The following is a 26,012-nucleotide window of genomic DNA, read 5'->3' as shown; positions in this document are numbered from 1 at the left end:
TAACCCAATAGCCAAAAAAGAAAATGAAAGTCCCAGATAACCCTTTGAAGGAAGACAGTCATCAATTCATGCTGCCCAAACCACAGGCAGCATGAATCGGAGATGGGCTCACTCAGTGGAGATATTTCAGGATTTAACAGTTGTTAATGATTATCAGCTGTTTAACCATTTTATCAAGCACTGAGAACAAGAGGACTGGTCACAGGGTCGAGTCCCTACTGTCTTCTCCTTGCCAAAGTAACGTGCATCTTACTCCTAAAAAGAAAGAGCGCTATCAAGAATTAAGGCCCTGTCACATACAGCGATCTCACTAGCTGTGACAGGGATCAATGACCGCCCCCCCTGCCGGGTATCGCTGATCGTGCTCGATTGGCATGGGCCATTTTTTGATCGCTGGTCTCCCACTGGCCAGCACGCATCGCTGCGCGTGGCAGCGAGAGACCAGCAGTCAGCGACGCTGGTTTCCAATGTAAACAGGGGGTATCTAGGAGCCGCGTGGCTCTTAGATACCCGATGTTTACCTTGGAAACCAGCGTGTACGCTGGTCCTGATCGCTGGAGGGGCTGTCTATGTGATAGCTCACCAGCGATCAGCCTAACGATGTCCCAGTTATCCCATCCATGTCGGATCGTTGGTGGGATCACTGGGACATCGTTATGTGTAACGGGGCCTTTAGAAAGTAGTCATCAGGACAGGTTCCCCGATGCTCCCTCCCAGCAAATCTTTGCTTGATTGACTGGTGTCTTATGTGTGCATAAGAAAACATCAAATCATACAGATCTGTGGGAATACTTATCCCGATCCCAGGCTCTTGTTTAACTTTGCCTAAAGTGAAGCATAGATAGCTGCAATTAAGAAGCCTGCTCTCGATTTATGCTGCTTAGAGTCCTCTTTAAAAGGAAATGTGTTGAAAGAAAATGACATTGTTAAATCATATTTCTGCATCAAATGTTTTTTTTTGCCAATGTGTTTTTTTTTACATATCAGGATTAGTAGAAAAATTATAAATAAGAAATTTAGCAATTTTTACACTGACCACTCTCACTGTTCTTTCAGGAAAACACATGTACATTAATTAGCAGAAAGAGAGAGACTCCGACCATATATTTTGTATTGAAGCATCTGATGTGCACTTGGAAAGGTCATTGTGAAGAGAGGGAGTGCTATAAAGTTACCAATTGTGATTGTTGGATCCTGTGTCATCAGCTGTGCATACAGGTGTGTTATCTGTCATTGTAATCCTGCCTGGAATAAAAACTGCTGTAAACTCCTCCTGGATGGTCAGTGGCTAGCTTGAAAATTGCAAGGTTTCAAATTCATTTTGTTAATACAGATCGTTTTAGGAATTAACAAAAAAAAAAAAACACACATGACAAATTATTAAATATTTGCATATTTAATTTAGCAACGGAACATTGCAAGGTTTATAAGCCTCCTCACATTGGCATGCTAGTCTTGGCATGTCACTCTCCACAAGGAGAAACATTATCCCATAGATCCCACCAAGAGGCCTCTCACACAGTCAAATCAGATATTGTAATTAACACTGAAGAGGGGCAATACCCTGAAACACAGTGTCTGCAAATTGAGATTCTGGTTTGGCTTTTATCTTAAGTCATATGGCAAGGCTCGTTAAAGGGTTGGTAGTGACTTTTAGGATTGCTACTTTCAATAACAATAGAGTTCAAGTCCTCTTGCTCTCCAAAGAGGCAATTTGCATATTTAAAGTCCCAGAAGAGTATTGCAAGACTTATAAGCCTCCTCACATTGAAATAGCAGGCTAGGTATGTCACTCTCCACAAGAAGAAATGTTATCCCTTAGATCCCATTAAGAAGCCTCTCATACCATACAGCCAAATCAGGTCTCATACTTTGCACTGACGAGGGGTAATATGCCGAAACACAGTGTCTGCAAACAGATTCTGGTTTGGCTTTTATTTTAAGTCATATGGCAAGGCTCATTAAAAGGGTTCTAAAGTGCAAGTTGTCTTCCTCTCTCAAGAGGCAATTTAAATATTAACATTAAATTCAAGAAAATCATTATAGGTTGGTGAAAAGATGGCATAAGACACGATAATTAACGTACTCTATTAGGGACCTATCAAACAACTATGCTAAAGATGCTGATTGCTTAGCTCACATTTGGGGCAATTGCCCATTAATACCCTCCTGGAATAAAATCCAACTAACTAGAGAAAAATCTGTCCCCAAAAATCACCCAGACAGACACATGTTCTTTTAGAGTCTGGTCCCCTTGGTTGGAGGAAACTTATGATGCAATTACTTTTTCACTCCCAAGTATAACTTCTCCACCCGATTCGTTTAAATAAATCCCTACAATTATTACAATCCATTTCACAAAGTACAATTTACTAACTAATAGTGAAGACAAATCAGGTCCTTTCTCATTCCCTCTCTCTCAGCATTTCCAATACCACTCGCAGTTTCAGCACTCAGTGACAGATATTATGTATTTCAGCAGGGCTTTTTTTTTTTTTTTTTTTCAACATCTTAAAGTTTAAAACTTTCCTGGACATTTTAACTATCTGCTATAATTCTAAATGTGTGCGACGGTCTCTTCAAGTGTAGGATATACGTTTTCATTCATATATATTATTGCTACTTTGTTACAATTTAAAAAAAATGGGAAAAAAAATACATTTAAATAGAAGTCATTGAAAATACGATAGGTTATTTCCTGATTATAAATTCTCTTTAAGGATAAAATGTATCTAATTAAGTGTACGGCTTTTTGATTGGCATACTTTCAATAGTTTTAATTACCATATTTTTCGGATTATAAAACGCACTTTTTTTCCCCCATCAAATTTGGGGGGAAAATGGGGGTGCGTCTTATGTGGATATACCTTATTGGCGCGCCGCTGCGGGTGTTCGATGCTGCTGCACAGTGTCCGGTGGTGCTGCGGGGGTGCTCTGACGGCATTTGGTGAAAGGCCAGAGCCCCGCAGTTCCGTAGTTTCCTGGGCAGTGGACTCCGGGAAATCTCATCTTCCAAGATCTTGGTGCCGAGATCTCCATCCGCATATGTGCTGCCCATTTTCCCCAGAGTCCATCGCACAGGAAACCACAGAACTGCGGGGGCTCTAGCCGCCGCTCCCGACACGGCGCAGCAGCAGCCGCTCCGGACACGGCAAGTAAGAAGACACATGGATTATAAGAAGCACCACCATTTCATTAAAGAAAAAAAAAAAAAAAGAAAAACATGGATTTTTGTGAGTACTCACCGTAAAATCCTTTTCTCCGAGACGCTCATTGGGGGACACAGAGACTGTGGGTGTGTGCTTCTGCCGTCTGGAGGCCGACACTAAGTGTACAAAAAAAGAGTTAGCTCCTCCTCCGCCGCATACACCCTCGCCCCTAGGCCGGGCGTAACTCAGTTTAGTGCATAAGCAGTAGGAGAACGCGCCTTAAACTCAGGCAAGAAACTATATGTCTGAAAAAGGGGGCCACCCTAAACTTTGTACAAGGATTTGTATAACTCAAAATAAGTAAATGCCAACTGGCTGATAGGGTGGGTGCTGTGTCCCCCAATGAGCGTCTCGGAGAAAAGGATTTTACGGTGAGTACTCACAAAAATCCATGTTTCTCCTTCGTCTCATTGGGGGACACAGAGACTGTGGGACGTTCTAAAGCAGTCCTCTGGGCGGGATCTTAGCTCACCCAATCCATGCTAATTTGCGCCCCTGATTAGAGGTGCGCAACTGCTGCCTGGAGAATCTTTCTTCCCAGGCTTGCATCCGAGGATGCCTGGGTATGTACGTTATAATGTTTGACAAACGTATGCAAACTGGACCAGGTAGCTGCTTTGCATACCTGCTCCGCTGAAGCCTGGTGTCGCAGTGCCCATGAGGCACCCACTGCCCGTGCCGAGTGAGCCTTGATCCCTGCCGGAACCGGCGTGCCACTGATTTGATAAGCTTCTTGGACCGTCAGGCGAACCCATCTGGCCAAAGTCGCTCTGGACGCAGCGAGCCCCTTCCGCCGCCCCTCTGGAACCACGAATAGAGAGTCTGTCTGGCGGAATGGCGCTGTCCTTGTCACATACCTTCTAAGAGCTCTTACCAGATCCAGGGTGTGCAAAGCCTTCTCTACCCTGTGCACCGGTGCCGGGCAAAACGAGGGTAAGACAATGTCTTCGTTGATATGAAATGCAGACACAACCTTCGGCAAGAAGGGAGGAGCTGGCCTTAAAACTACCTTATCTTTATAAAAGGTCAGGAACGGCGGTTTACAAGATAAGGCCGCCAATTCCGAAACCCGCCTAATAGACGTTATAGCTACTAGAAAAACGACCTTTCTGGACAGGTAAGGTAAGGAGACCTCTTGCAATGGTTCGAAAGGAGCCTCCTGAAGGGCCCTGAGCACCAAGTTCAGGTCCCATGATTCCGTCGGCGCCTTATAGGGGGGTACTAAATGTGCGACCCCCTGCATAAACGTCCTAACCTGCCAGACGGAAGCGACTTTTCGTTGGAAAAGCACCGACAGGGCCGAGATTTGCGTTCTGAGCGAACTCGGAGCCAACCCTGCGTCCAGCCCTGCCTGTAGAAAAGCCAGTACGTTGGGGATCGAAAAAACCAGAGGAGCCACTTCACGATCCCTACACCAACGGAAAAAAACTTCCCAAGTTCGATGATATACTCTCGCCGAGGAAGGCTTTCGGGCACTCACCATCGTGGCCGCCACATCGCGCCTGAATCCTGCCTGTGTTAACAGCCAAGATTCAATGGCCACGCCGTCAAACACAGGGCCCCTAAGTTCGGATGGCAGATCGGCCCTTGGGACAGTAAGTCCGGCCGATCTGGAAGACGCCAGGGTACGTCCACCACTAGTTGGACCAGATCTGCATACCAGGCCCGCCGGGGCCAGTCTGGGGCCAGCAGAATTGCTGGAACCTTCTCTCTCCTTATTTTCCTGATAACTCTTGGAAGCAGCGGCAGCGGGGGGAACAAGTACGGGAGACGAAACTGGCTCCACGGGAGCACCAGAGCGTCTGCTGCGATTGCCTGCGGATCGAGGGATCGAGCGACAAACCTTTGTACTTTGGCATTCTCTCTGGATGCCATAAGGTCCACGTCTGGTGTCCCCCACCGTTGGCAGATCTGCTGAAAGATCTCGGGGTGCAGGGACCATTCCCCTGCCGCGACCCCCTGTCGGCTGAGAAAATCTGCCGCCCAGTTTTCGACTCCTGGAATGTGCACCGCTGAAATTACCACGCGGTTCTTCTCTGCCCAACGCAGTACCAGTCCGACCTCGCGCATGGCTGCCTGGCTGCGCGTGCCCCCTTGATGGTTGACATATGCTACTGCTGTAGCATTGTCCGACTGGATGCGCACCGGCCGGTGTCTCAGGAAACACTGGAAATGTTGCAGGGCCAATCGTATTGCCCGTATCTCCAGAATGTTGATCGGGAGAACTATCTCCTGAACGGACCACCGCCCCTGGGCTATGTGACTCTGGAAAACTGCTCCCCAACCTTGCAGGCTTGCATCGGTCGTCACCACCAACCATTGTTCCGGGGGAAAGGGTTTCCCCTGGACCAGAGACGAGTCGCGAGTCCACCACCGGAGTGAACCTCGTACCAGCGGAGACAACTTGCACCGATGACTGAGAGACAGCAGCCTCCGGTCCCATGCTGTCAAGAGCGCATGCTGAAGCGGACGGAGATGGAACTGGGCAAACGGGATTGCTTCCATCGCCGCCACCATTCTGCCCAACACACTCATGCCGTACCGGATGGATCTGGTGCCCGGCTGTAGAAGGTTCCGTACCCCTTGCTTGATTTTTTGCGCCTTGTCCTGAGGGAGGATCACCAGCCCCCGGGAGGTGTCGAAAATCATGCCTAGGAACACGATTCTTTGGGCTGGAACCAAGGACGACTTGCTCCGATTGATCAACCAGCCCAGACGGGCCAGGGTATCCAGAGTGATACTGACATTGTCCTGGCACTCCTGAAACGACGGCCCCTTTACCAAAAGGTCGTCCAGGTAAGGTAACACCGTTATGCCCCGTGCATGCAGGATGGCCATAACCACCGCCATTATCTTTGTAAAGACTCTGGGGGCAGTGGCTAAGCCGAAGGGCAGAGCCACAAATTGGAAATGACGTCCTCCGATCGCAAAACGCAGGAACCTCTGGTGTGGGGGAAATATCGGAATATGCAGATATGCATCCTGCACATCGATCGAGGCCAGGAATTCCCCTGGATCCATGGCTGCAATGATCGAGCGGAGGGACTCCATCCGGAATCGCCTGACCCTGATGAATCTGTTCAGGATCTTTAGATCCAGTACTGGCCTCACAGTCCCGTCTTTTTTGGGGACCGAAAACAGATTGGAGTAAAACCCCTGCGACTCTTCGCCCTGCGGCACTGGGGCGATGACCCCTTTGCGCTGTAGCGTCATTATAGCCTGTAACAAACTCTCCGCCTGCGAATCTGTCTTGGAAAGTCGGGAACGGAAGAATCGCTGTGGTGGCCGTCCGACAAACTCTATCTTGTACCCGGACGATATTAGTTCTGCCACCCAAGTGTCGTGTGTCACTGCGACCCAAACGTGGCTGAACCCTAGTAGGCGTCCGCCCACTCTGTCGTCCGTAGGTACGGAGCGCCTCCAGTCATTTAGCTGGAGGTTTTTGGGACCTGGCCCCCCTCGCTCTGGGCAAACGGCCTCGGCCTCTACCCAGCGGATTGGCCCTGTAAGAGGCTTGCTTTTCCCTACTCTGGCCATCGTTTGCGGAGGAGTATGCCCTGGCCGAAGTCCCCCCCCAGGGGCTACGAAAGGGTCGAAAACGCCTCTGCGTTTGCCTGAATGCCGGGCAACTTCTCTGCTGCGGGAGGAAACTACTTTTCCCCCCTGTGGCTTCTGAGATAAGCTTGTCCAGCTTCTCACCGAACAGCCGATTGCCCTGAAAAGGCAATGAGGTTAAGGATTTTTTAGAGATAGAATCCGCTTTCCACAGCCTCAGCCATAATGCACGCCTAATGGCGATCGCATTCGCTGCCGCAACAGCCGAACACTCGGCCGCGTCCAGTGAAGCGCTGACAAGATAATCACTCGCTCCTGATATCTGATTTGCCACCTCCAAGACCTCCGCGGGCAGATCCCTGTCTTGGAGGGCCTTATACAGAGCGTCCCCCCACGAAACCATGGCTTTAGCCACCCAAGTTGCCGCAAAGGAGGGGGCCAGAGCCGACCCTGCTGCCTCATATACCGAGCGGGCAAGCCCGTCCATGAGGCGATCAGTTGGGTCCTTTATAGAAGAAACACTGGGTATCGACAATAGCGATCTTGATGCTAAACGTGATACCGGTGGGTCCACTACTGGCGACTCTACCCAACCCTTATGGAGCTCAGGAGGAAACGGATACTTTGCTTGCAGCGCTTTTTGCATTGCAAAACGCTTATCCGGGTGTTCTCTATGTTTCTGGACTAGCTCCTCAAACTCCGGATGCGTGGCAAACCTTCTATGTGGTCGCCTGGATTTCTTGAAAGAGACCTTGTGACCTGAGGCTGTGGGCACCTCGTCCTCGATCTCTAATGTCTGGTTGACTGCCTCAATGAGACTGTCCACCGAGTCCTGGAACCCCAGGCTTTCTAGATTCCAGGCCTCCTCCTCCTCTCCTTCATCCTGATCGCTCCCTGAGCTCAGCGACGGGGAACGGGATGCCCTAATACCCGCCGCCGAAGCCCCGGAGGGCCCGGCCGACGGGGAACGAGCCCTTTTGATATGAGCTTGCCTGGTACTGGAGCGACCTCTAATGGTTGGAGGGTCCTGAGACGAGGACGAGCTCTCTTCCGCTGGCAGACCACCATCCTTGTTCCTGCCCGGGCCTTGAAGGGATTCAATTGCCCTTGTGAGGGACAGCATAGAATGCGATAAGGACACCGCCCATTCCGGGGGGTCCTGACCCCTGGGTTCAGAAACAGCTTCCGGCCGCACTCCGGTACACGCGGTGTGCGGCGTCCGGTTGCAACGCCACTCTGGCTACCGTTACACACCGGGGCAAACTTGCGGTGCGCTCCAGGAGCGGATCCCCCAAATATTAAAGGTGAGCAGGGCCATCCGCCGTGGGCTCCATCCCCGGCAGGGGGGGGGGGGGACTTCTGGTACCGGCTTCTTCCCCCTGTACTCGCCACGTCCACAAACTAGATCGGCTCACCTGCGCCTCCAATTCAGCCCCTGGACTCACTACCAAGGGGTGGAAGGGGCCTCCATACATTGTTGTTGTAGGAGAGGAACAACGTGGAGGCTGACCCCTGGTTCTGCTCACACGTGCTCGCCTGATGAAGTTATGGGGAAACCGAATCCTCTTATCAGGACGCGTTGCCCCTCTTTTAAAAAAAAAAAAATAGTTGTCTGGCAAAAAGTCCCAGATGTGTCCCTCGGTGCGGGAGAGGACACGTGGAGGGTTACTCACACGTGGTCGCCCGTTGATGATTTGGGGAGATCGGATCCTCTCTATAGGATCCGTCGCCCCTGTCTTATCTTCATAGAAAAAAGGGAAAAGAAAAAAAAAAAGAAAAAAAAATCTAGTCTGGAGCTCCAGACTGCGTGTGCCTCCATCAGACACTAAGCAAAAACTGAGTTACGCCCGGCCTAGGGGCGAGGGTGTATGCGGCGGAGGAGGAGCTAACTCTTTTTTTGTACACTTAGTGTCGGCCTCCAGACGGCAGAAGCACACACCCACAGTCTCTGTGTCCCCCAATGAGACGAAGGAGAAAATTCTCCTCAAAACTTGGGGTGCATCTAATAATCCGGAGCGCCTTATAATCCGAAATATACAGTATTTACCCTTTACTCTGTCATTTTAATAACGTGAGGGAAACAGATTTCTTTGAAACAAAGCTTTCTTTATAGCATACAAATTGTAGGTTGACCATTGCAAACTGGCAGTTTATGTCAGGAAACTGGTGCATATTGACTTATGTTTTTTTTTTTTTATCCTCTTCACGACCTGGGTATTTTCAGTTTTTGATTTTGCTCCCCTTCTTCCCAGGACCATAATTTGTTTTTATTTTTTCCATCAATGTGGCTGTGTGAGGGCTTTTTTTTTTCTTTGCAGAATGAGCTGTACTTTTGAATGACACCATTGATTTTACCGTATAGTTTACTGAATAACAGGAGAAAAAAAGTGCAGTGAAATTGCCAAAAAAAAAATAAAGTGCAATTCCACATTTTTTTTTTCTTGCCATTTTCACTATGATTCTCCAGGTCATTACGAGCGCGCAGATATCAAACATGAATAGGTTCTTTTTTATATCTCTATATATAATAATGAATGTGTGTGTGTGTGTGTGTGTGTGTGTGTGTGTGTGTGTGTGTGTGTGTGTGTCACCAACCAATCACAAAGCATCTTTCATTTCACCAGAGCTGTTCAAAAGAAGCTGAGCTGTGATTGTTTGCAAGGAAAACTGTTGCTCATAGCAACCAATCACTAAGCAGCTCTCATTTCACCAGAGCTGGTTAAAAGAAGCTGAGCTGTGATTGGTTGCTATGACCAACAGTTTTCCCACTTGACAACACCTCAGCAGACACTGACATGGTGGGAGAAATCTAGCATCCCTGGGAATATAAGCTCCCAGCCATTGTCAGCCCCCAGAAAGGAGCAGAGAACACATGACAGAAATGAATCCCCTCTCCCGTGCCCATATCCCCATCACACATCCTCTATCCCGTAGGCACATCTTCCCTATTAAAGGGATCATTGGTATGGAAGTCAGAGCAAATCCATCCAGCGCTTTGGTTTTGACCCCAGGCCTCTCTTAAAGGGATCCCCGATATGGAAGTTAGGACAGTTCCACTCAGCTCTGTGGTTCGGAACCCAGAGTCTCTTAAAGGGATCATTGGTATGGAATTTAGGGCAAATCCACTCTGCACTTTCGTACTGACCCCAGGCCTCACTTAAAGGGATCCCCGGTATGGAAGTCAGGGCAATTGCCTTCAAATGCTCTGGTACTGACCCCAGGCTCTCTTAAAGGGATCTCCTGTATGGAAGTTAGGGCAAATCCACTCAGTGCTCTGGTTCTGACCCAAGTCCCCTCTTAAAGGGATCCTCGGTACGGAAGTGAGGGAAAATCCACTCTGCGCTTTGGTACTGACCCCAGGCCTCTCTTAAAGGGATCTCCGGTATGGAAGTTAGGGTAAATCCATCAGCGCTCTGATTCCCACCCCAGGCTTCTATTAAAGGGATCACTGGTGAACCTAATATTATATAGGGAAAAGTTTGTGTACCTCAGGAGGGGGGTGCCGCATATTTTTGGGAAAATATGGGAGGGATGGCTGAAGGTTCCCGGCCTGGCTGCCTCAAATCTCCTAGATTAATGAGTGGGCCCTGGAGGTGGTCTCCTGTCGGTTGTTAATCGTCATTTCTCATATGATATAGTTGTGTGATGGAATTGGGTTTATTCGCTATGTACCAGTCCATATGCCATCGGACAAGGGGAGGGGGGTGTTATGGGGGAAGGGAATGTTTGACAACATGTTGTAAGTTGTACATGCCTGTCATTTCTAAAACTTTTAATAAAAACTATCTGATTAAAAAAAAAAAAAAAAAAAAAAGGGATCACTGGTATGGAAGTCAGGGAAAATCCACTCAGCGCTCTGGTTCTGATGCCAGGCCTCTCTTAAAGGGATCCCCAGTATGGAAGTTAGGACCATTCCACCCAGCGCTTTGGTTCTGACTCCAGACTAACGGGATGATGTGGGATATTAGTTGTAGTAGTCCAGTGGCTCTGGCTGATGGGATGATGTGGAATATTAGGAGTAGTAGTCTAGTGGCTCTGGCTGACCGGATGATGTGGGATATTATGGGTAGTTGTCCGGTGGCTCTGGCTGATGTGGGATATTAGGAGTAGTAGTCCAGTGGCTCTGGCTGATGGGATGATGTGGAATATTAGGAGTAGTAGTTTAGTGGCTCTGGCTGACCGGATGATGTGGGATATTATGGGTAGTTGTCCGGTGGCTCTGGCTGATGGGATGATGTGGAATATTAGGAGTAGTAGTCTAGTGGCTCTGGCTGACCGGATGATGTGGGATATTATGGGTAGTTGTCCGGTGGCTCTGGCTGATGGGATGATGTGGAATATTAGGAGTAGTAGTCTAGTGGCTCTGGCTGACCGGATGATGTGGGATATTATGGGTAGTTGTCCGGTGGCTCTGGCTGATGTGGGATATTAGGAGTAGTAGTCCAGTGGCTCTGACTGACGGGACGATGTTGGACATTAGTGGTAGTTGTCCAGTGGCTCTGGCTGACGGGATGATGTGGGATATTATAGTGAATGTGGCTATGCGGAATGGGCGGGGTTCTACACTCAGAGAGATAGATATATATATATATATATATATATATATATATATATACACACACACATACACATACATACACACACACACTATAATTTGTTATAGCTAACCGTAGTTAGTTACTATGCCCGGGCAGCGTCGGGCTCTTCAGCTAGTGACTACATAAAATTTATTTTTTTTCTGAGAGAGGGCTTATTTTTTGAGCGCCAGGCTGATTTTTTATTGATGCAATTTTGAGGTAGATACTAATGTTTTTATCGCCTGTTATGCATTTTGTTGAGACCAAAAGAAAGGAAGTCTAACATTACGATTTTTTGCTCATTACGCTGTTTAACAAGTAGATTAATTCTTTTTATATTTTGATAGATTGGGCGTTTCTGAATGCAGCGATACCAATATGTGTATTTTTTTTTTTTTTTTTTTTAGGTCTAAGGGGTAAGGTTTCTCCTTGTGGAGAGTGACATGCCAGCTCTGGCTTGTCAAGGTAAGGAGGCTTATTCGCCGTGCAATGCTCCTCTGGGAAAATGGTTCCATGACAATTGTGTACAAGATAATTGTGTACGGACAATTGTGTACAGAAAATTGTGTACAGGCCAATTGTGTCCAAGGACAATTGTGTCCAAGGACAATTGTGTACAAGGACAATTGTGTACAAGGACAATTGTGTACAAGGACAATTGTGTACAGGGCAATCGCCTTGTACACAATTGCCTTGTACACAATTGTCATTGTACACAATTGGCCTGTACACAATTGTCTGTACACAATAGTCCGTACACAATTATCTTGTACACAATTGTCCTGTCACCGGCTCTCGTCAGTGCAAAGTATGAGAACTGATTTGGCTAGGTGAGAGGCTCTGGAATGAGGTCTAAGGGGTAAGGTTTCTCCTTGTGGAGAGTGACATGCCAGCTCTAGCTTGTCAAGGTAAGGAGGCTTATTCGCCATGTAATGCTCCTCTGGGAAAATAATATGCAAATTGCCTCTTCAGAGAAAAAGAGGACTTGAATTCTATAGCGTCACCTGTTGGTAGTAGTGATCCTACAAGTCACAATCAACCCTTTAGTGTGTTATTTAGGTTGGTTTCACATTAGCGTTTTTTAGCGCAGCGCATCGTCCGCATCCATGCGCCCCTATGTTTAACATGGCGGGCGCATGGTCTAGCGTTTGCACGCGCACCTATGCGTTTTCGTGCGCATGCGGTTTCTTGTAGTGTGCGCCTAGGCGCGCCCGACACAACCTGTTGCATTTTTGGGTCCGTCCAACACCGTAAAAAAAACGCATGTGCACGCTAGTGCACGGAATGCGCAAAAATAACATATTGCCGTCTATTGGAACGCAGGCGTGCGCATGGACATGCGCACGCCTGCGATTGAAATCGACTGCGTTTTAAGAGTTAACATGGCTACAAACTGGTTAAAACGCATGCGCCTAAAAACGCAAGATGCGTTTTTTGCATGCGTTTCTATTGCGCACGAATCACAGCGCTAAAAAACGCTAATGTGAAACTAGCCTTAGAATGGGGCAAAAGTGGGTGATTTGAACTTTTATGCTTTAATTTTTGTTAACTTTTTTTTTTTTTCTACTTTCCATTGCTTCAATAATCTCCTTAGGAGACTTGAAGCTGCGATCTTCTGATCGATTGTGGTACACATAGTAGTTGATTATTTCTGCTAGCCCTGCTCTGTGGGCCGGCGTCCATAGCAGATCAGCAATATCAAGCACGAGGGTCTTCTGCAGACTACATATGATTTTCTGGTTGCATCCATTATATTATTTGCCATGGTGTATGACTCGTGACATGAAACTGTCTTCCACAACCTCACCTTTGTAGCAGAGTCTGGCTGGTTCCACTTTTAAATCTCCTACACAGCTATTTGTTTCAACCCACTTATGAAAATGATCACCTGTTTCGTATAATTGGTTACTCAGACGCTAGATTATGATCCTACAAATCCCTGACTTTGTGCAAGTGTGCTTGGAAGAATGGATGCTGCTTTGAAGGCAAAGGTTGATCACACCAATTATGGATTTGATTTCGATTTCTCTTTTGATCGTTCAATATAACTTTGGTCAACTAATAATAAGTTTACCTTTAACACTTCTATTTCTGGAAACATTATTTGCAGCATTTTTCCACATGTGCCTAATACTTTTGGAAAAGTACTGTTATATACACAGTATACAAAGTTAAACCTAGACATACATTTGTATCACTGGGAGGGGAAAAGATGAGAACAGGGAGCTCGTGGAAGTAAATCCAATATTTCCATTACAGTATACTATATAGGGGCAGTGAGGGTCTACCAAGCCTGCCGGAGATTCTTCTGATAAGCAGAATACACAAAGGGAGACAAACGCGGACCTCTCACTGCCGGCATCAGTACACCAAATTAGTATACTTTGATACAAAGCAGTTGAAAGTAGGCCAAAAGACTAGGGAAATGCATATTAGAGTGCTAAAGGGCCTTTTACACATAGCGAGATCGCTAGCGATCTCGCTAAAGTGTCACCGATTTTGTGACGCAACAGCGATATCGCTAGCGATCTCGCTTTGTGTGACACGTACCTACAGCAGGCCCCCCGCTGGATATCGCTGATTGTGCAATAATGTCCTGGGCCATTTTTTCCTCGTAGGCGTCGCGCTGGCGCCGACTAGCGACGCATGGACGCAGGTGGAAGTCGTCATCATTGCTGCGGTGTGACAGGTAAGAGCGACCGCCGACAGATCGTTTATCGCTGCTGCGATGTCACTGGTGAGATCTGCCTGTGTGGCAGCTCACTAGCGACCATTTAGCGATGCACCAGCGATCCTGACCGCGTCATATCATTGTCGGGATCGCAGGTGCATCACTAAATGTAACGGGACGCTAATATGACTGCAAGTCAGTGCTCCTTCTCCCTAACATACATACACATTCCGGTATTACACAATAGGTACTTAGCACATATTTGGGTTAAACGATGAAGGTTTACCTTTGAAGTCGTCCCTGGGTCCGTGTACGTCCTTCTTGTTCATCTTTCTTTCCGAGCACTGGTTGTTGTGGGCACTTTTGGAGTTGTTTTCTAGATAAGATGAGCTTGTTCCTTTCTTGGAGGGATGAGGATCACAGAGTTTTGCATTAACCTTATACAAGTCGAGGGCCTTAATGGCTGCTGCATTGTTATCCATACGGAGAAAAGTGGGACAGGAAGCGCAAAACTCATTCGTGCAGGACTCATTTCCGCAGCCCTCAGTTAACTGGTGGTAGTAGCGTTCTATTAGATGCTTTGCAGCTGCTCGCTTCCTGTAGCAAACATTCAAACAGGCATGTGGATTAGTACAGCTTCCAGGTACAAAGCTCATCCAAATTAGTAATCAGGCCTGGTTAGTCTGGCACAGAAATATTAACAAATGTTGAAATCCATGAATTTCAACACCAACTACCGCATTTTATACCTATTAACAGGTTAGACTGAAACATTACAACTGTAAATATCATAAGGATCTATGGGGTATGCTACTAGTCAGGCACAAACTAGCCATCCGTATGGTTCAGAGGTAGGCTGGGAAAGCCCAATTGTAATGGGCAGAATAGATTAGTATGTCCTGTCCAGTGCAATTTTTCAGAAAGCACCTGCAGAAATCCAGCTGTGCGGAACACACGCACTGATAAGATTGAGCTCTGCTTGCCGGTCCGAGCAGTCGTTACATGACCACAAGTATGCGATTTTATAATCTGCAGTCACATGCTCACTGGCTTTGTCTTCAGCTTCTCTCAATGTTGTATAGGACACGGATAGGATTTGGAAAATTTGCACTGGGCTGGACATCCCCTGTAAATACAGGAATCCTGCATTATGTACATAAAAAACTAGGTTATCGGGCAAATTCATATTTATATCTTGGAAGCCATTAAAGGACTACAGTTACATTATATATGAACGTTTTCTTCCGAATAAGGTGAACTACTAGAAGTTTTAGGACTCTTTTGTAAAACTTATTGCTAAACACTGGAAACATCGGAAGTTATACGAGGTCTCATGTAAGAATGGCTTTTGTTCTCCATGCTCCAGACAACACTGGCTGTGCTCTGACAGCTCAGCTTTATCATATGGACACCTTGCCTCAACCAATTATGTTTGTACTTACTGGGCTTCTTGCTTTAGTTTTGTTAAAAATCACTAGTCTTCTCAATGATGAGCGGTCTATGCCCGCACTCAACTGATTGGCAGCTTTCTGTCTAGCCACCACTAGGCAGAAAGCCGTCAGTGGCGGTTGGCAGGGATACACAGATTATTTAGATCAATGACTACATAGTACAAACTCATGACTGCAGCAGATAAACCAGTGGCGTTATCAGATCTACAGCATATAGCCCAGTAAGGCTGTGTGCCCACGTAAGCGGTTTAAGCGTTTTTACCGGCAAAAACGCTTAAAAATCGCTCAAAAGAAGCATCCCATTCATTTTAATGCACTTTGCACTTTTTGTGCATACTGATGCGCTTTTTTCCACAAAAACAACCGCTTCGCGGTAAAAAAACGCAGTATGCTCGTTAATTTTGCGGAAAAGTCCGCGTTTTTAGCTATTTTATATGTGGCTGGGGACACGCGGAAAAAACGCATCAAAACTGCGCATTTTTTGCGCAAAAAACGCACGGAAAGCGCGTTTTCTGGGAAGGAGTCCGGTTTTCATGCAGAAACTTTCTGCATACATGGGCACATAGCCTAAATGACACTATTGTTCCTAGTTTTTTTTCTGCTCTCAGATGGGCAGAATAAACCTGGTGACTAGTGATGAGCGTGCAAGCTCAGAAAAGGTGTTATCAAAGCATGCTCGCGTGCTAATAGAGTATCTTCGGCGTGCTCTAAGGGTCCCGTTACACCAAACGATGCACCAGCGATCCCGACAACAATACGACCTGGTCAGTATCGCTAGTGCATCGCTACATGATTGCTGGTGAGCTGCCAAACAGGCAGATCTCTCCAGCGATCAGGACCAGCGAGGACGCTGGTATCCAAGGTAAATATCGGGTAACTAAGCACGCGTGTCGCTTAATTACCCGCTGTGTACCCTGGATACCAGTGTGCTCGCGGTGGGAGCTGGTATCCAAGGTAAATATCGGGTAACTAAGCGCGCACGGCACTTAGTTACCCGCTGTTTACCTTGGATACCAGCTCCCACCGCGAGCACGCTGGTATCCAAGGTACACAGCGGGTAACTAAGCGCCGCGTGCTTAGTTACCCGATATTTACCTTGGATACCAGCTCCCAGCGTCTGCTTACAGCGCTGGGAGCTCGCTGATCGCTGGTCTCCTGCTGCCACACGCAGCGATGCTCGCTGGCCAGCGGGAGACCAACGATCAAAAAATGGCCCAGTACATTCCTGCACGATCAGCGATACCCGGAGGGGTGGCCGGTCGCTGATAGGTGTCACACACAGCGAGATCGCTGATGCGTCACAAAATCAGCAAGATCGATAGCGATCTTGCCATGTGTGAAGGGCCCCTAATACTATGTTTGAGTCCCCGCGGCTACATATCCCGCGGCTGTTCGACAGCCACAACACATGCAAGGATTTCCTAACAAACAAGCAATCCATCCATATGTAACAGCTGATGAACAGCAGCGGGTACTCAAACATACTAATAGAGCACGCCGAAGACACTATTAGCACGCAAGCATGCTCCGATAACCCCTTATCCAAGCACGCACACTCATCACTACTGGTGACAAATTCTCTTTAAAGCAGGATTAGGACTGGAAAACATTGTAAGAAAATGGCGTGCTGTCATGTGGACACTGCCAACATGTATACTCAAACTACTATATTGTAAGGCAACTCATTTTATCCCAAAGAATAAAAAAAAACACAGTAAAGAAATCATACAGATCCAACTGAACAAGACAAAATCTGTGCTTTACACCACACTAGAACTTTTGTGGAAAAAGTTTAACAGAAAACAGATAAATACAAGACACGCATGTATGACATCAATACTGATCTAAAAATGGTTAAAGGGGTACGTCGGTACTTCACAAGGTGGTTATTGCTGGATTGGTTTGGGTCCTATTGCAAACCCCCCCCCCCCGATCCCTGAATGGGGGACAGCGGCAAAAAAGAATGGACTGGCATGCGCACTGCCACTCTACTCAAAGTCGATGGCACTGACGACACAAAGATTTACACACAACTGTCTTCCTAAGCGCCACAGACTTGAAGTGAGTGGCTGATTGAGCATTTGACCAGAGTCCCCCTTTAACTTGTGCAGAAAAATAATTTGTATGGGGCAATTCCCGAAATAACCTAACAGTATACATGAACACCATGTGCTGAACTAAACAGGAATCAGCAGAAATGTAATATACTGTATACTCCACTGTAGTAGTTGGTGTGTATGGGATATATTACAGCACACAACAGCAGCAGCAGAAATTATCTTATAGAAAACTGAACACATACTGGATATAAAACAGAATTTAAGAAAACATTTTTCATGTAACTGTTCAAGGAATTGTCAGAGTAAAATAAAGATTTACCCAATGGGACTGAACATATATTCAGCCATACTCGCCTACTGGAGCCTTCCCGGATCAAGCACAAGCCACTCCGTGATCTGTAAAGAGTCAGGAAGCAGTGAAGTCACCGTTCCTCCCAAGCTACCGGACCACTGCGGCAGTCAGGTAACATTGAGCAGTGCGTCATCACAAAAACATCGGATGACCCGCTGCTCGAGTTACCTGACTGCTGCAAGCAATCACAGGCTGCAGCGGTCTGGCAGCTGGTGACATTACCACTTCCCATCTCTGTGCAGTCCACTAAGCGACAGAGTTTGATATTTTTTACATAACCAGTACCCAAGGCAAAGGGTGTTATTCTGCCCACACAACCCTTTTAACCATTTTTGTTACTAAATCAACACTTCGGTTAGTAGTGGTAACAACATACTGTTAAAGGTCACGAAGTTGGTCATCTTTTATAATAACCAGTTATTAAAGCAAATGCATTTTCATTAAAAAAATTATCTTGATTCTTTAATGTAATCTATATTCAGGTTTCTTTTCCATATTTTACATTTATGCCATATATAGCTAGTATAATCCATAACTAAGACTGACAAATGTTTAAAATCAAGCACTTCATAATTTCGGAGCATGGTTTAGGGCTGTGCTCCCTTCTAAGTTCTCCTTGCACTTCGGTGATCCCAGCCACTCGGCTGTACATGGAACCGCAGCCTGTCCCAATTCATTGCTCCTTTACGATACATTTTTAAAAATCTCTCCCATACAGTTTCTCATTTTATTTTGCAGGATATTTTATGCTTTTTTTCCCAGTTTGTATTTCGATATCAATATATGCAACCATAAAGCACTTCCTTATTCATTCAGACTGCTGAGACTTCTATCTTACATGAAGCCTACAACTATTAGTATTGGGGACGTTGGCGTTTCACCAAATGGCTCTTGGACTCTCACTCTTCAGGGCTCCGTATTCACACTGATGACCTTGCTTATTTGCCTAGCTTACATTCTGGCAGAGCTAAATATTAATAGGATCTACAGCCAAGGCATTGCACTGGTGCTGTAAGTAATACTGTGCACATTTCCAAAGCCAACACACCGCTGGAGTCCCCTTTAAAGTAAGCGCAGGAGCGTCTAGAGGCATGGATACAAGCCAGGGGTTCCTGCTATAAATACACAGCCTCTGAAAGCACGTGCTATGTCTGGAGTCTTCGAGATGCCGACATCCCTTTAGCATCTGCATGCAGGACTCTCATGCTTAACATAGCTGAATGCATGTGAAATGGTACAAGCAAAAGCCAGGCAAAGAGTAGACACTTGAATCATTTCCATCACATGCAAAGTGCTACAGGTTCTTGCAGAGCCAGCACACAGCGGAACACTGAAACAGTGGCATTGTCACGGTATAGTTAGGAATTTGAAAAAAAAAGAAAAAGCCTTCTCTCTGCTTTTTTTTAGATGTAAAGTGCAATTATGGTGACACTTGTTATATTGGCTGCAAAGAAAAGGTGCGAGAGTTCCTCCACTTCGCATTTAGTTTTTCATTTGAAAATTTAAAAAAAAAAAAAAAAAAAAAAAAAAAAAAAAATGACTGAGCGAAAGTTTCATAGTGAAAAACCCACAGCAGCAAATATTGCTGGGTGTTTGCCTTTTCCCCGCTGATAATGAAAACAGGGCCGCACCTACAGAAAAGATATGTGGTATATGCCCAGCTGGTTGAAGGAAAAAGTTTTACCCTAAATTATCAGTGGGCATAACTTCAGAATGGAGGAGCACAGAAGAAGGGATTCCCTTTAAGCTGGCCATAATCTAGACTTTTCAGGCCAGGATCTCATCACGCTTGAGTTACATCATACGGAAGTCTTATAAAGACCGACACGGCCATAACATGCTGTAAAAAGCATGCGCAAGGAGAGTGCTGATGACCAGAGTAAAGTCGCCTGCGCAGGAGCGCGGCTGGGAACACTGTAGATGAGTTAAGACAAGTCAGCCACATGAAGCAGGGAAGGTGGACGGCAATTGCATGGATCGGGGGATTTAGAAGATTTTTTAACTATGTAGTGGAGGTTGGGGACTTACATACTGTAAAAGAGGCATTGAAAAGGTTGTCCACTACTTTTTCCACAGATGACCAAGCCTTAGGATAGGTTATCAATGTTTGATCGTCCGGGGTCCAACACCCAGCACCCCTAGCAATCAGCTGGAATTGGTGCCGGCAGCCAACCCGAAATACTCAGTTAGGTCATCAATGAAAGAGTAGTGGCCACTGTTTATACTGGGAAAATCTGGTGACAGGTTCCCCTTAAGCAACGCACTTGCCAATAAGGCATGCGCAGACACAATCAGTAATCTATTGCTCTACAACTATAGATAATAATAATAATCTTTATTTTTATATAGCGCTAACATATTCCGCAGCGCTTTACATTTTGCACACATCATCATCACTGTCCCCGATGGGGCTCACAATCTAAATTCCCTATTAGTATGTCTTTAGAATGTGGGAGGAAACCGGAGTGACCGGAGGAAACCCACGCAAACATACAAACTCCTTGCAGATGTTGTCCTTGGTGGGATTCGAACCCAGGACCCCAGCGCTGCAAGGCTGCAGCGCTAACCACTGAGCCACCGTGCCGCCCTAGATAACATGTATTGTTAGCTGCAGAAATTCCAGAAGGAAGCAGCATGTGATGCAGCGCGGAAGGCTCATGTCCTACATGAATCTGACAATGGGCATAACATACGCATGATTTTAGCAGTGTTTTGTATCACAGGTTGCGCACGGCAGAATTACTACATATAATCTGTTCTTATCATGAAAGGTTTGATTTTCTATTGGGTAATAGGCAGTTTATAGTAATATGCTTAGCAAATTGTTCTTCATTGCAAAAGAATAAAGATTTGATCATTTCCTCAAAATTGTCAGATTTTGACAGACAAATTTTCTGACAACTGGTCAATCATTTATCTATAAGCACTTCTCACAAAATTAGAATAACATCAAAATGTTAATTTATTTTAGTTCAATACAAAAAGTGAAACTATATAGAGTCAGTACAGAGTGATCTATTTCAAGTGTTTATTTCTGTTAATGTTGATGATTAAGGCTTACAGCCAATGAAAACCCAAAAGTAACTATCTCAGTAAATTAGAATTAGCAAAAAACACCAGCAACGGCTTCCGAAGTGTTTAAAAAGGTCCCTTAGTCTGTTTCAGTAGGCTCCACAATCATGGGGAAGACTGCCGACTTGACAGATATCCAGAAGGCAGTCATTAACACACTCCACAAGGAGGGTAAGCGACAAAAGGTCATTGCTGAAGAAGCTGGCTGTTCGCAGAGTGCTGTATCCAAGCATAATAATGGAAAGTTAAGTGGAAGAAAAAAGTTTGGTAGATAAAGGTGCACAAGTAACCGGGATAACCACAGCCTTGAAGGGATTGTTAAAAACAGGCCATTCAAAAGTGTGGTGGAAATTCACAAGGAGTGGACTGCTGCTCGAGTCATTGCTTCAAGAGCCACCACACACAGACGTATCCAGGACATGGGCTACAAGTGTCACATTCCTTGTGTCAAGCCACTCATGACTAATAGACAACGCCACAAACGTCTTACCTGGGCCAAGGAGAAAAAGAACTGGACTGTTGCTCAGTGTGTAAAGGGGCTGTTTTCAGATGAAAGTAAATTTTGCATTTCATTTGGAAATCAAGGTCCCAGAGTCTGGAGGAAGAGTGGAGAGGCCACAATCCAAGCTGCTTGAGGTCTAGTGTGAAGTTTCCACAATCAGTGATAGTTTGGGGAGCCATGTCATCTGCTGGTGTAGGTCCACTGTGTTTTATCAAGACCAAAGTCAGCGCAGCCTTCTACCAGGAAATTTTAGAGCACTTCATGATTCCCTCTGACAACAGAGATGGAAAATTCATTCTCCAGAAAAACTTTGAACCTGTCCACACTGCGAAAATTACCAATACCTGGTTTACAAACAGTATCACTGTGCTTGATTGGCCAGCAAACTCGTCTGACCTTAACCCCATAGAGAATCTATGGGGTATTGTAAAGGGGAAGATGAGAGACACCAGACCCAACAATGTAGACGAGCCGAAGGCTGCAATCAAAGCTACCTGGGCTTCTATAACACCTCAGCAGTGCCACAGGCTGATCACCAACCAAGTACTGAGTGCATTTACTGAACATATATTTCACATTTGTGATTTTAAAATCACTTTTTCAAGCTGGTGTTATAAAGTTTTCTAGTTTACTGAGATAATGACCTTTGGGTTTTCATTGGCTGTAAGCCATAATCATCAACATTAACAGAAATAAACACTAGAAATAGATCACTCTGTAATGTCGCTATATAATATATGAGATTCCTTTTTGTATTGAAGAACTGAAATAATTAACTTTTTGATGATATTCTAATTTTGTGAGAAGCACCTGTAGTTCAGGCCATTTGGAAAATAAATAAAAAAAAAAAAAAAAAAAAAAAAAAAAAAAAGACTTCCACAGAGTGCTCACGTTTAATTTATGCAGAAGAACGGAAAAAGTGTGTGATCACTGAAAAATGCATTTTATTTTGGGCATACATGGTTGATTTACCATTCAAAAAAGAAAAGTGGAGGTGCACTTGTTAGTAAAATGCGTATGAGTATGACAAATACATAAGCGTAAGGAGCAGTAATGGGCTAGTGTCATCAGTTACCTGGGGACGCGAAGATAGTGTCACTGTCTGTAGAGCAGGCAATGAGGTCCTAAGTGGCGACGGTGTGCTAGCGGGGAGGCTGGGCTCAGCTGCGGTGAGCCATACAAGTGACCGACTGTCCTAAGAAAACTTGACCCTGAGCGTGGCTAACTGGGTTTCTCAAGTGTAATTTTCCATTTTGCAGTCTTGTCTAACACAATCATGTGACCAGGACTGAATGGAAAGTGTATTTAGGGACAGCACCAGCTAGTGTTGTAACTTGTAGTAATCAGATCTCGAGGACATTTGCGCAAGTCCATAGAGTAGATATTTTATTGCGACGTTCCATCATACTTACATTCGGCTATTTTCTAGGTTTTCTGAATTAGGATCTCCTGGTGATCTGTAAAACAGACAACAGAGATTTAGATGTACTTTAATAAGATGTTCAACACGGCAGATAAAACAGCGCCTCTGAAAAAGAAAAAAAAAAAACACAACACTGTATATACTCTAATACGCCATATATGATAATATAGTGACAGAAAAATAATCACCGCATACCAGGATAGGTGATAAAGAGTGAAAGATTTTGTTCTAACTTTGTACACACCCAACAATTGATCATTCCCAATAATAAAAGTAATCGGCTAATCTCGGTATACAACCACTGGGACCTCAATAGTCACATAAAGGGGGGCTCAGAAACGCCTCTTAAGAATGAATCAGTGCTTGGCGCTCCATTCAGTCTCCGTAGGACTGCTGGAGATAACGGAGGACAGCATTTGGCCATCTCGGACAGTCACAGAGAATGAATGAATGCAATCTGATGAGACAATTCAGAGCTTGTTCACGAGTGCATAAGGCTACGTGCACACGCTGCGGATTTGGCCGCGCGGATTTTGTAAAATCCGCAGGTAAATCTGCAGGTCAAAAGACCTGCGGTTTTACCTGCGGATTGCTCTGTGGTTTTGCCCTGCGGTTTTTCCTCTCCACAATGGAGAAGATGGCAATCCGCAGCGGAATCCGCAGAAAGAATTGACATGTCAATTCTTTCTGTGGTTTCAAAACCGTAGGAAAACCGCGCGGAAAAGTCTGCACTGTGGGTTTTTTTTTTCATTGATTTGAATCCACAGCGTGTGCACACAACCTAACACGACCCAGTGCTAGCCGATGTTCGATACGACCGCTTTGGTATGAGAAAAAAAAAAAAAGTGGCAGCAAGCTGCGAGTGGAGGAATTCGGATCACACGCAATCATATAAGGGTACGTGTGAAACATTGGACTGCACTCGGATGTCCAAGTGATGAAAGAGGAGCAGCATCCACTCCAGGTGAAGAAATAAGTTGCTTTATTCTGCCAATGGTAGATAAAGACCTTATAGTCAAAACGTTGTATCTACCATTGGCAGAATAAAGCTACTTATTTCTTCACCTGGAGTGGATGCTGCTCCTCTTTCATCACTTGGCTGTCTTACTGATCCCACTGGGCCCTGGGATCTTTGGAGCCTGCATTCCATTAAGCCCGTGTGCTGTTGGCTGTTTTTCTGCTTTACTGCACTCGGATGTCTTCTGAGTGCAGTCCAACACTCACAGACACAGATGATGGAGAGGATGGAAAACTTAAGTTCTTAGTTTTCTCTCCTGTGAGAATCGGAGCACGCCAAGTGGACAGTCAACTCAAACTCTGTAGTAGGGGTCACAACTGTCAGACCCCACTCAGCAATATATCAAGTACCTTGTGGATAGGAATGCCCCTTTTACAAAAGGACTCCTGTACGCAAGTGAAAATAGTTCTTCTAGGGAAACGTCTGATCCTATATGGAACACTCAAAGTTACTGGTGTGAGCATTAGAGTCTTCCCAGAAATGTTCAAGGTGTATTCTCCCTGAAAATTACATCCACGTGTGATGGAAAAGAATCCACTGCAGATCCACAGCTAAATTTGCCTGTATTGCAGATTTTGTTGGAGGTTTGCTGCAGATTTCACCCTACACATTGCAAAGAGTGAAATGCACAGAAGGTATTGACATGCTGCAAATTAAAAATCTACAGCGCATGTCAACTTGTGTGTGGAAATTATTTAGCAGAATGCAATGGGTTAAAATCTCATCCACTTCTACTGTAATACATTGGACTTTCTAGATGAATTTCAGGACAAAATCTGCAGCACATCAATGTGTGATACCTTCCTTTTGTTTATAGCTCAATGCCTAGAAGACCGAACACAGCCGCTATCTATCTATCTCGTAAGCACTACAATGAAGACCGGCAGGATTGGGAGGTACACCGCTCGCTCTCCTAGGTAGCATCAAAGACATGCTTACAAGCTCGGAAAGCAAGAGCTTGTAAGCACTGCGCATGTTCTGCTATCAGCAATGGTCGGACTCTAGGGCAAAAAGCTGTAAATTAACCCCTTCAGCCCCCAAACCAGTTATCACCTTCATGACCAGGCCAAATTTTACAATTCTGATGAGTGTCACTTTATGCGGCAATAACTCTGGAAATGCTTTAGACGAACCCATTGATTAGGAGATTTTTTTTCGTGACATATTGTACTTCCTGACAATGGTAAAATTTATTTGATATGACTTGCATTTAATTATGAAAATAATGGAAATTTGGAAAAACTTTGCAATTTTCAAACTTAACGGTAACTTTTTTGTCTTTGAATCAAAGTTATACCATACAAAAATCGTCAATAAATAACATTTCCCACATGTCTAATTTACATCAGCACAATTTTTTTAAACGTTTTTTTTTGTTAGGAAGTTAGAAGGTTAAACTTGACCAGCGATTTCTCATTTTTTCAACAAAATTTACAAAATCATATATTTTTTTTCCTTTTAGGGACCACCTCACATTTGAAGTCACTCTGAGGGGCCTATATGACAACTAAAAGTGACACCATTCTAAAAACTGCACCCCTCCAGGTGCTCAGAGCCGCATTCAAGAAGTTTATTAACCCTTCAGGTGCTTCACAGAAATTTTTGGAATGTGGAAGGAATAATTAACTTTTTCCCACAAAAATGTTACTTTAGAATCATTTTTTATTTTCACAAGGGTAACAGGAAAAAATGGCTCCCAAAATTTGTTGTACGATTTCTCCAGAGCATGCTGATACCCCATATGTGGGGGGAAACCACTGTTTGGAGCAGGGCAGGGCTTGGAAGGGAAAGAGCACCGTTTGAATTTTTTAATGCAAAATTTGGTGTAATTAGGGGACACCATGTCGCGTTTGGACAGCCCCTGATGTCCCTAAACAAGTGCCACCATTTTGGAAACTAGACCCCTCAAGGAACATCTCTAGATGTGTGCTAAGCATTTTGAACCCCCAGGTTCCTCATAGAAGTTTATAACATTGAGCTGTAAAAAAGAAAAATGGGAGATAAAAAAAGGAAAAAAAAAAAAACTCATTTCTCTCACAAAAATGTTTTTTAGCCCAAAACAAACAAACACCATGTAAGGTTTGGAGAGCCCCTGATGTGCCTAAACAGTGGAAACCCCCGA

At 45.2% G+C, this 26,012-nt stretch overlaps 1 protein-coding gene across 5 annotated transcripts in view; it reads right to left on the bottom strand.

The window, feature by feature from the left end:
• UBE3A (ubiquitin protein ligase E3A) overlaps positions 1-26,012 on the bottom strand; it is an 82,026-nt gene that overhangs the window by 36,581 nt on the left and 19,433 nt on the right. For all 5 annotated transcript variants that reach the window (XM_073589738.1, XM_073589737.1, XM_073589740.1 and 2 more), the window contains exons 2-3: positions 22,862-22,906; positions 14,299-14,609 (exon numbers count right to left, since the gene is read on the bottom strand). In XM_073589738.1, the coding sequence (XP_073445839.1) occupies positions 14,299-14,609; positions 22,862-22,863 (313 nt within the window). In that variant the 5' untranslated portion in view covers positions 22,864-22,906. The remainder of the gene's footprint in view (positions 1-14,298; positions 14,610-22,861; positions 22,907-26,012) is intronic.

Source organism: Dendrobates tinctorius, unplaced genomic scaffold (genome assembly GCF_039654945.1).
Source record: "Dendrobates tinctorius isolate UK_male_01 unplaced genomic scaffold, ASM3965494v1 ptg000112l, whole genome shotgun sequence".
Taxonomy (NCBI): domain Eukaryota; kingdom Metazoa; phylum Chordata; class Amphibia; order Anura; family Dendrobatidae; genus Dendrobates; species Dendrobates tinctorius.
This window is presented reverse-complemented; position numbering and strand designations above follow the sequence as displayed.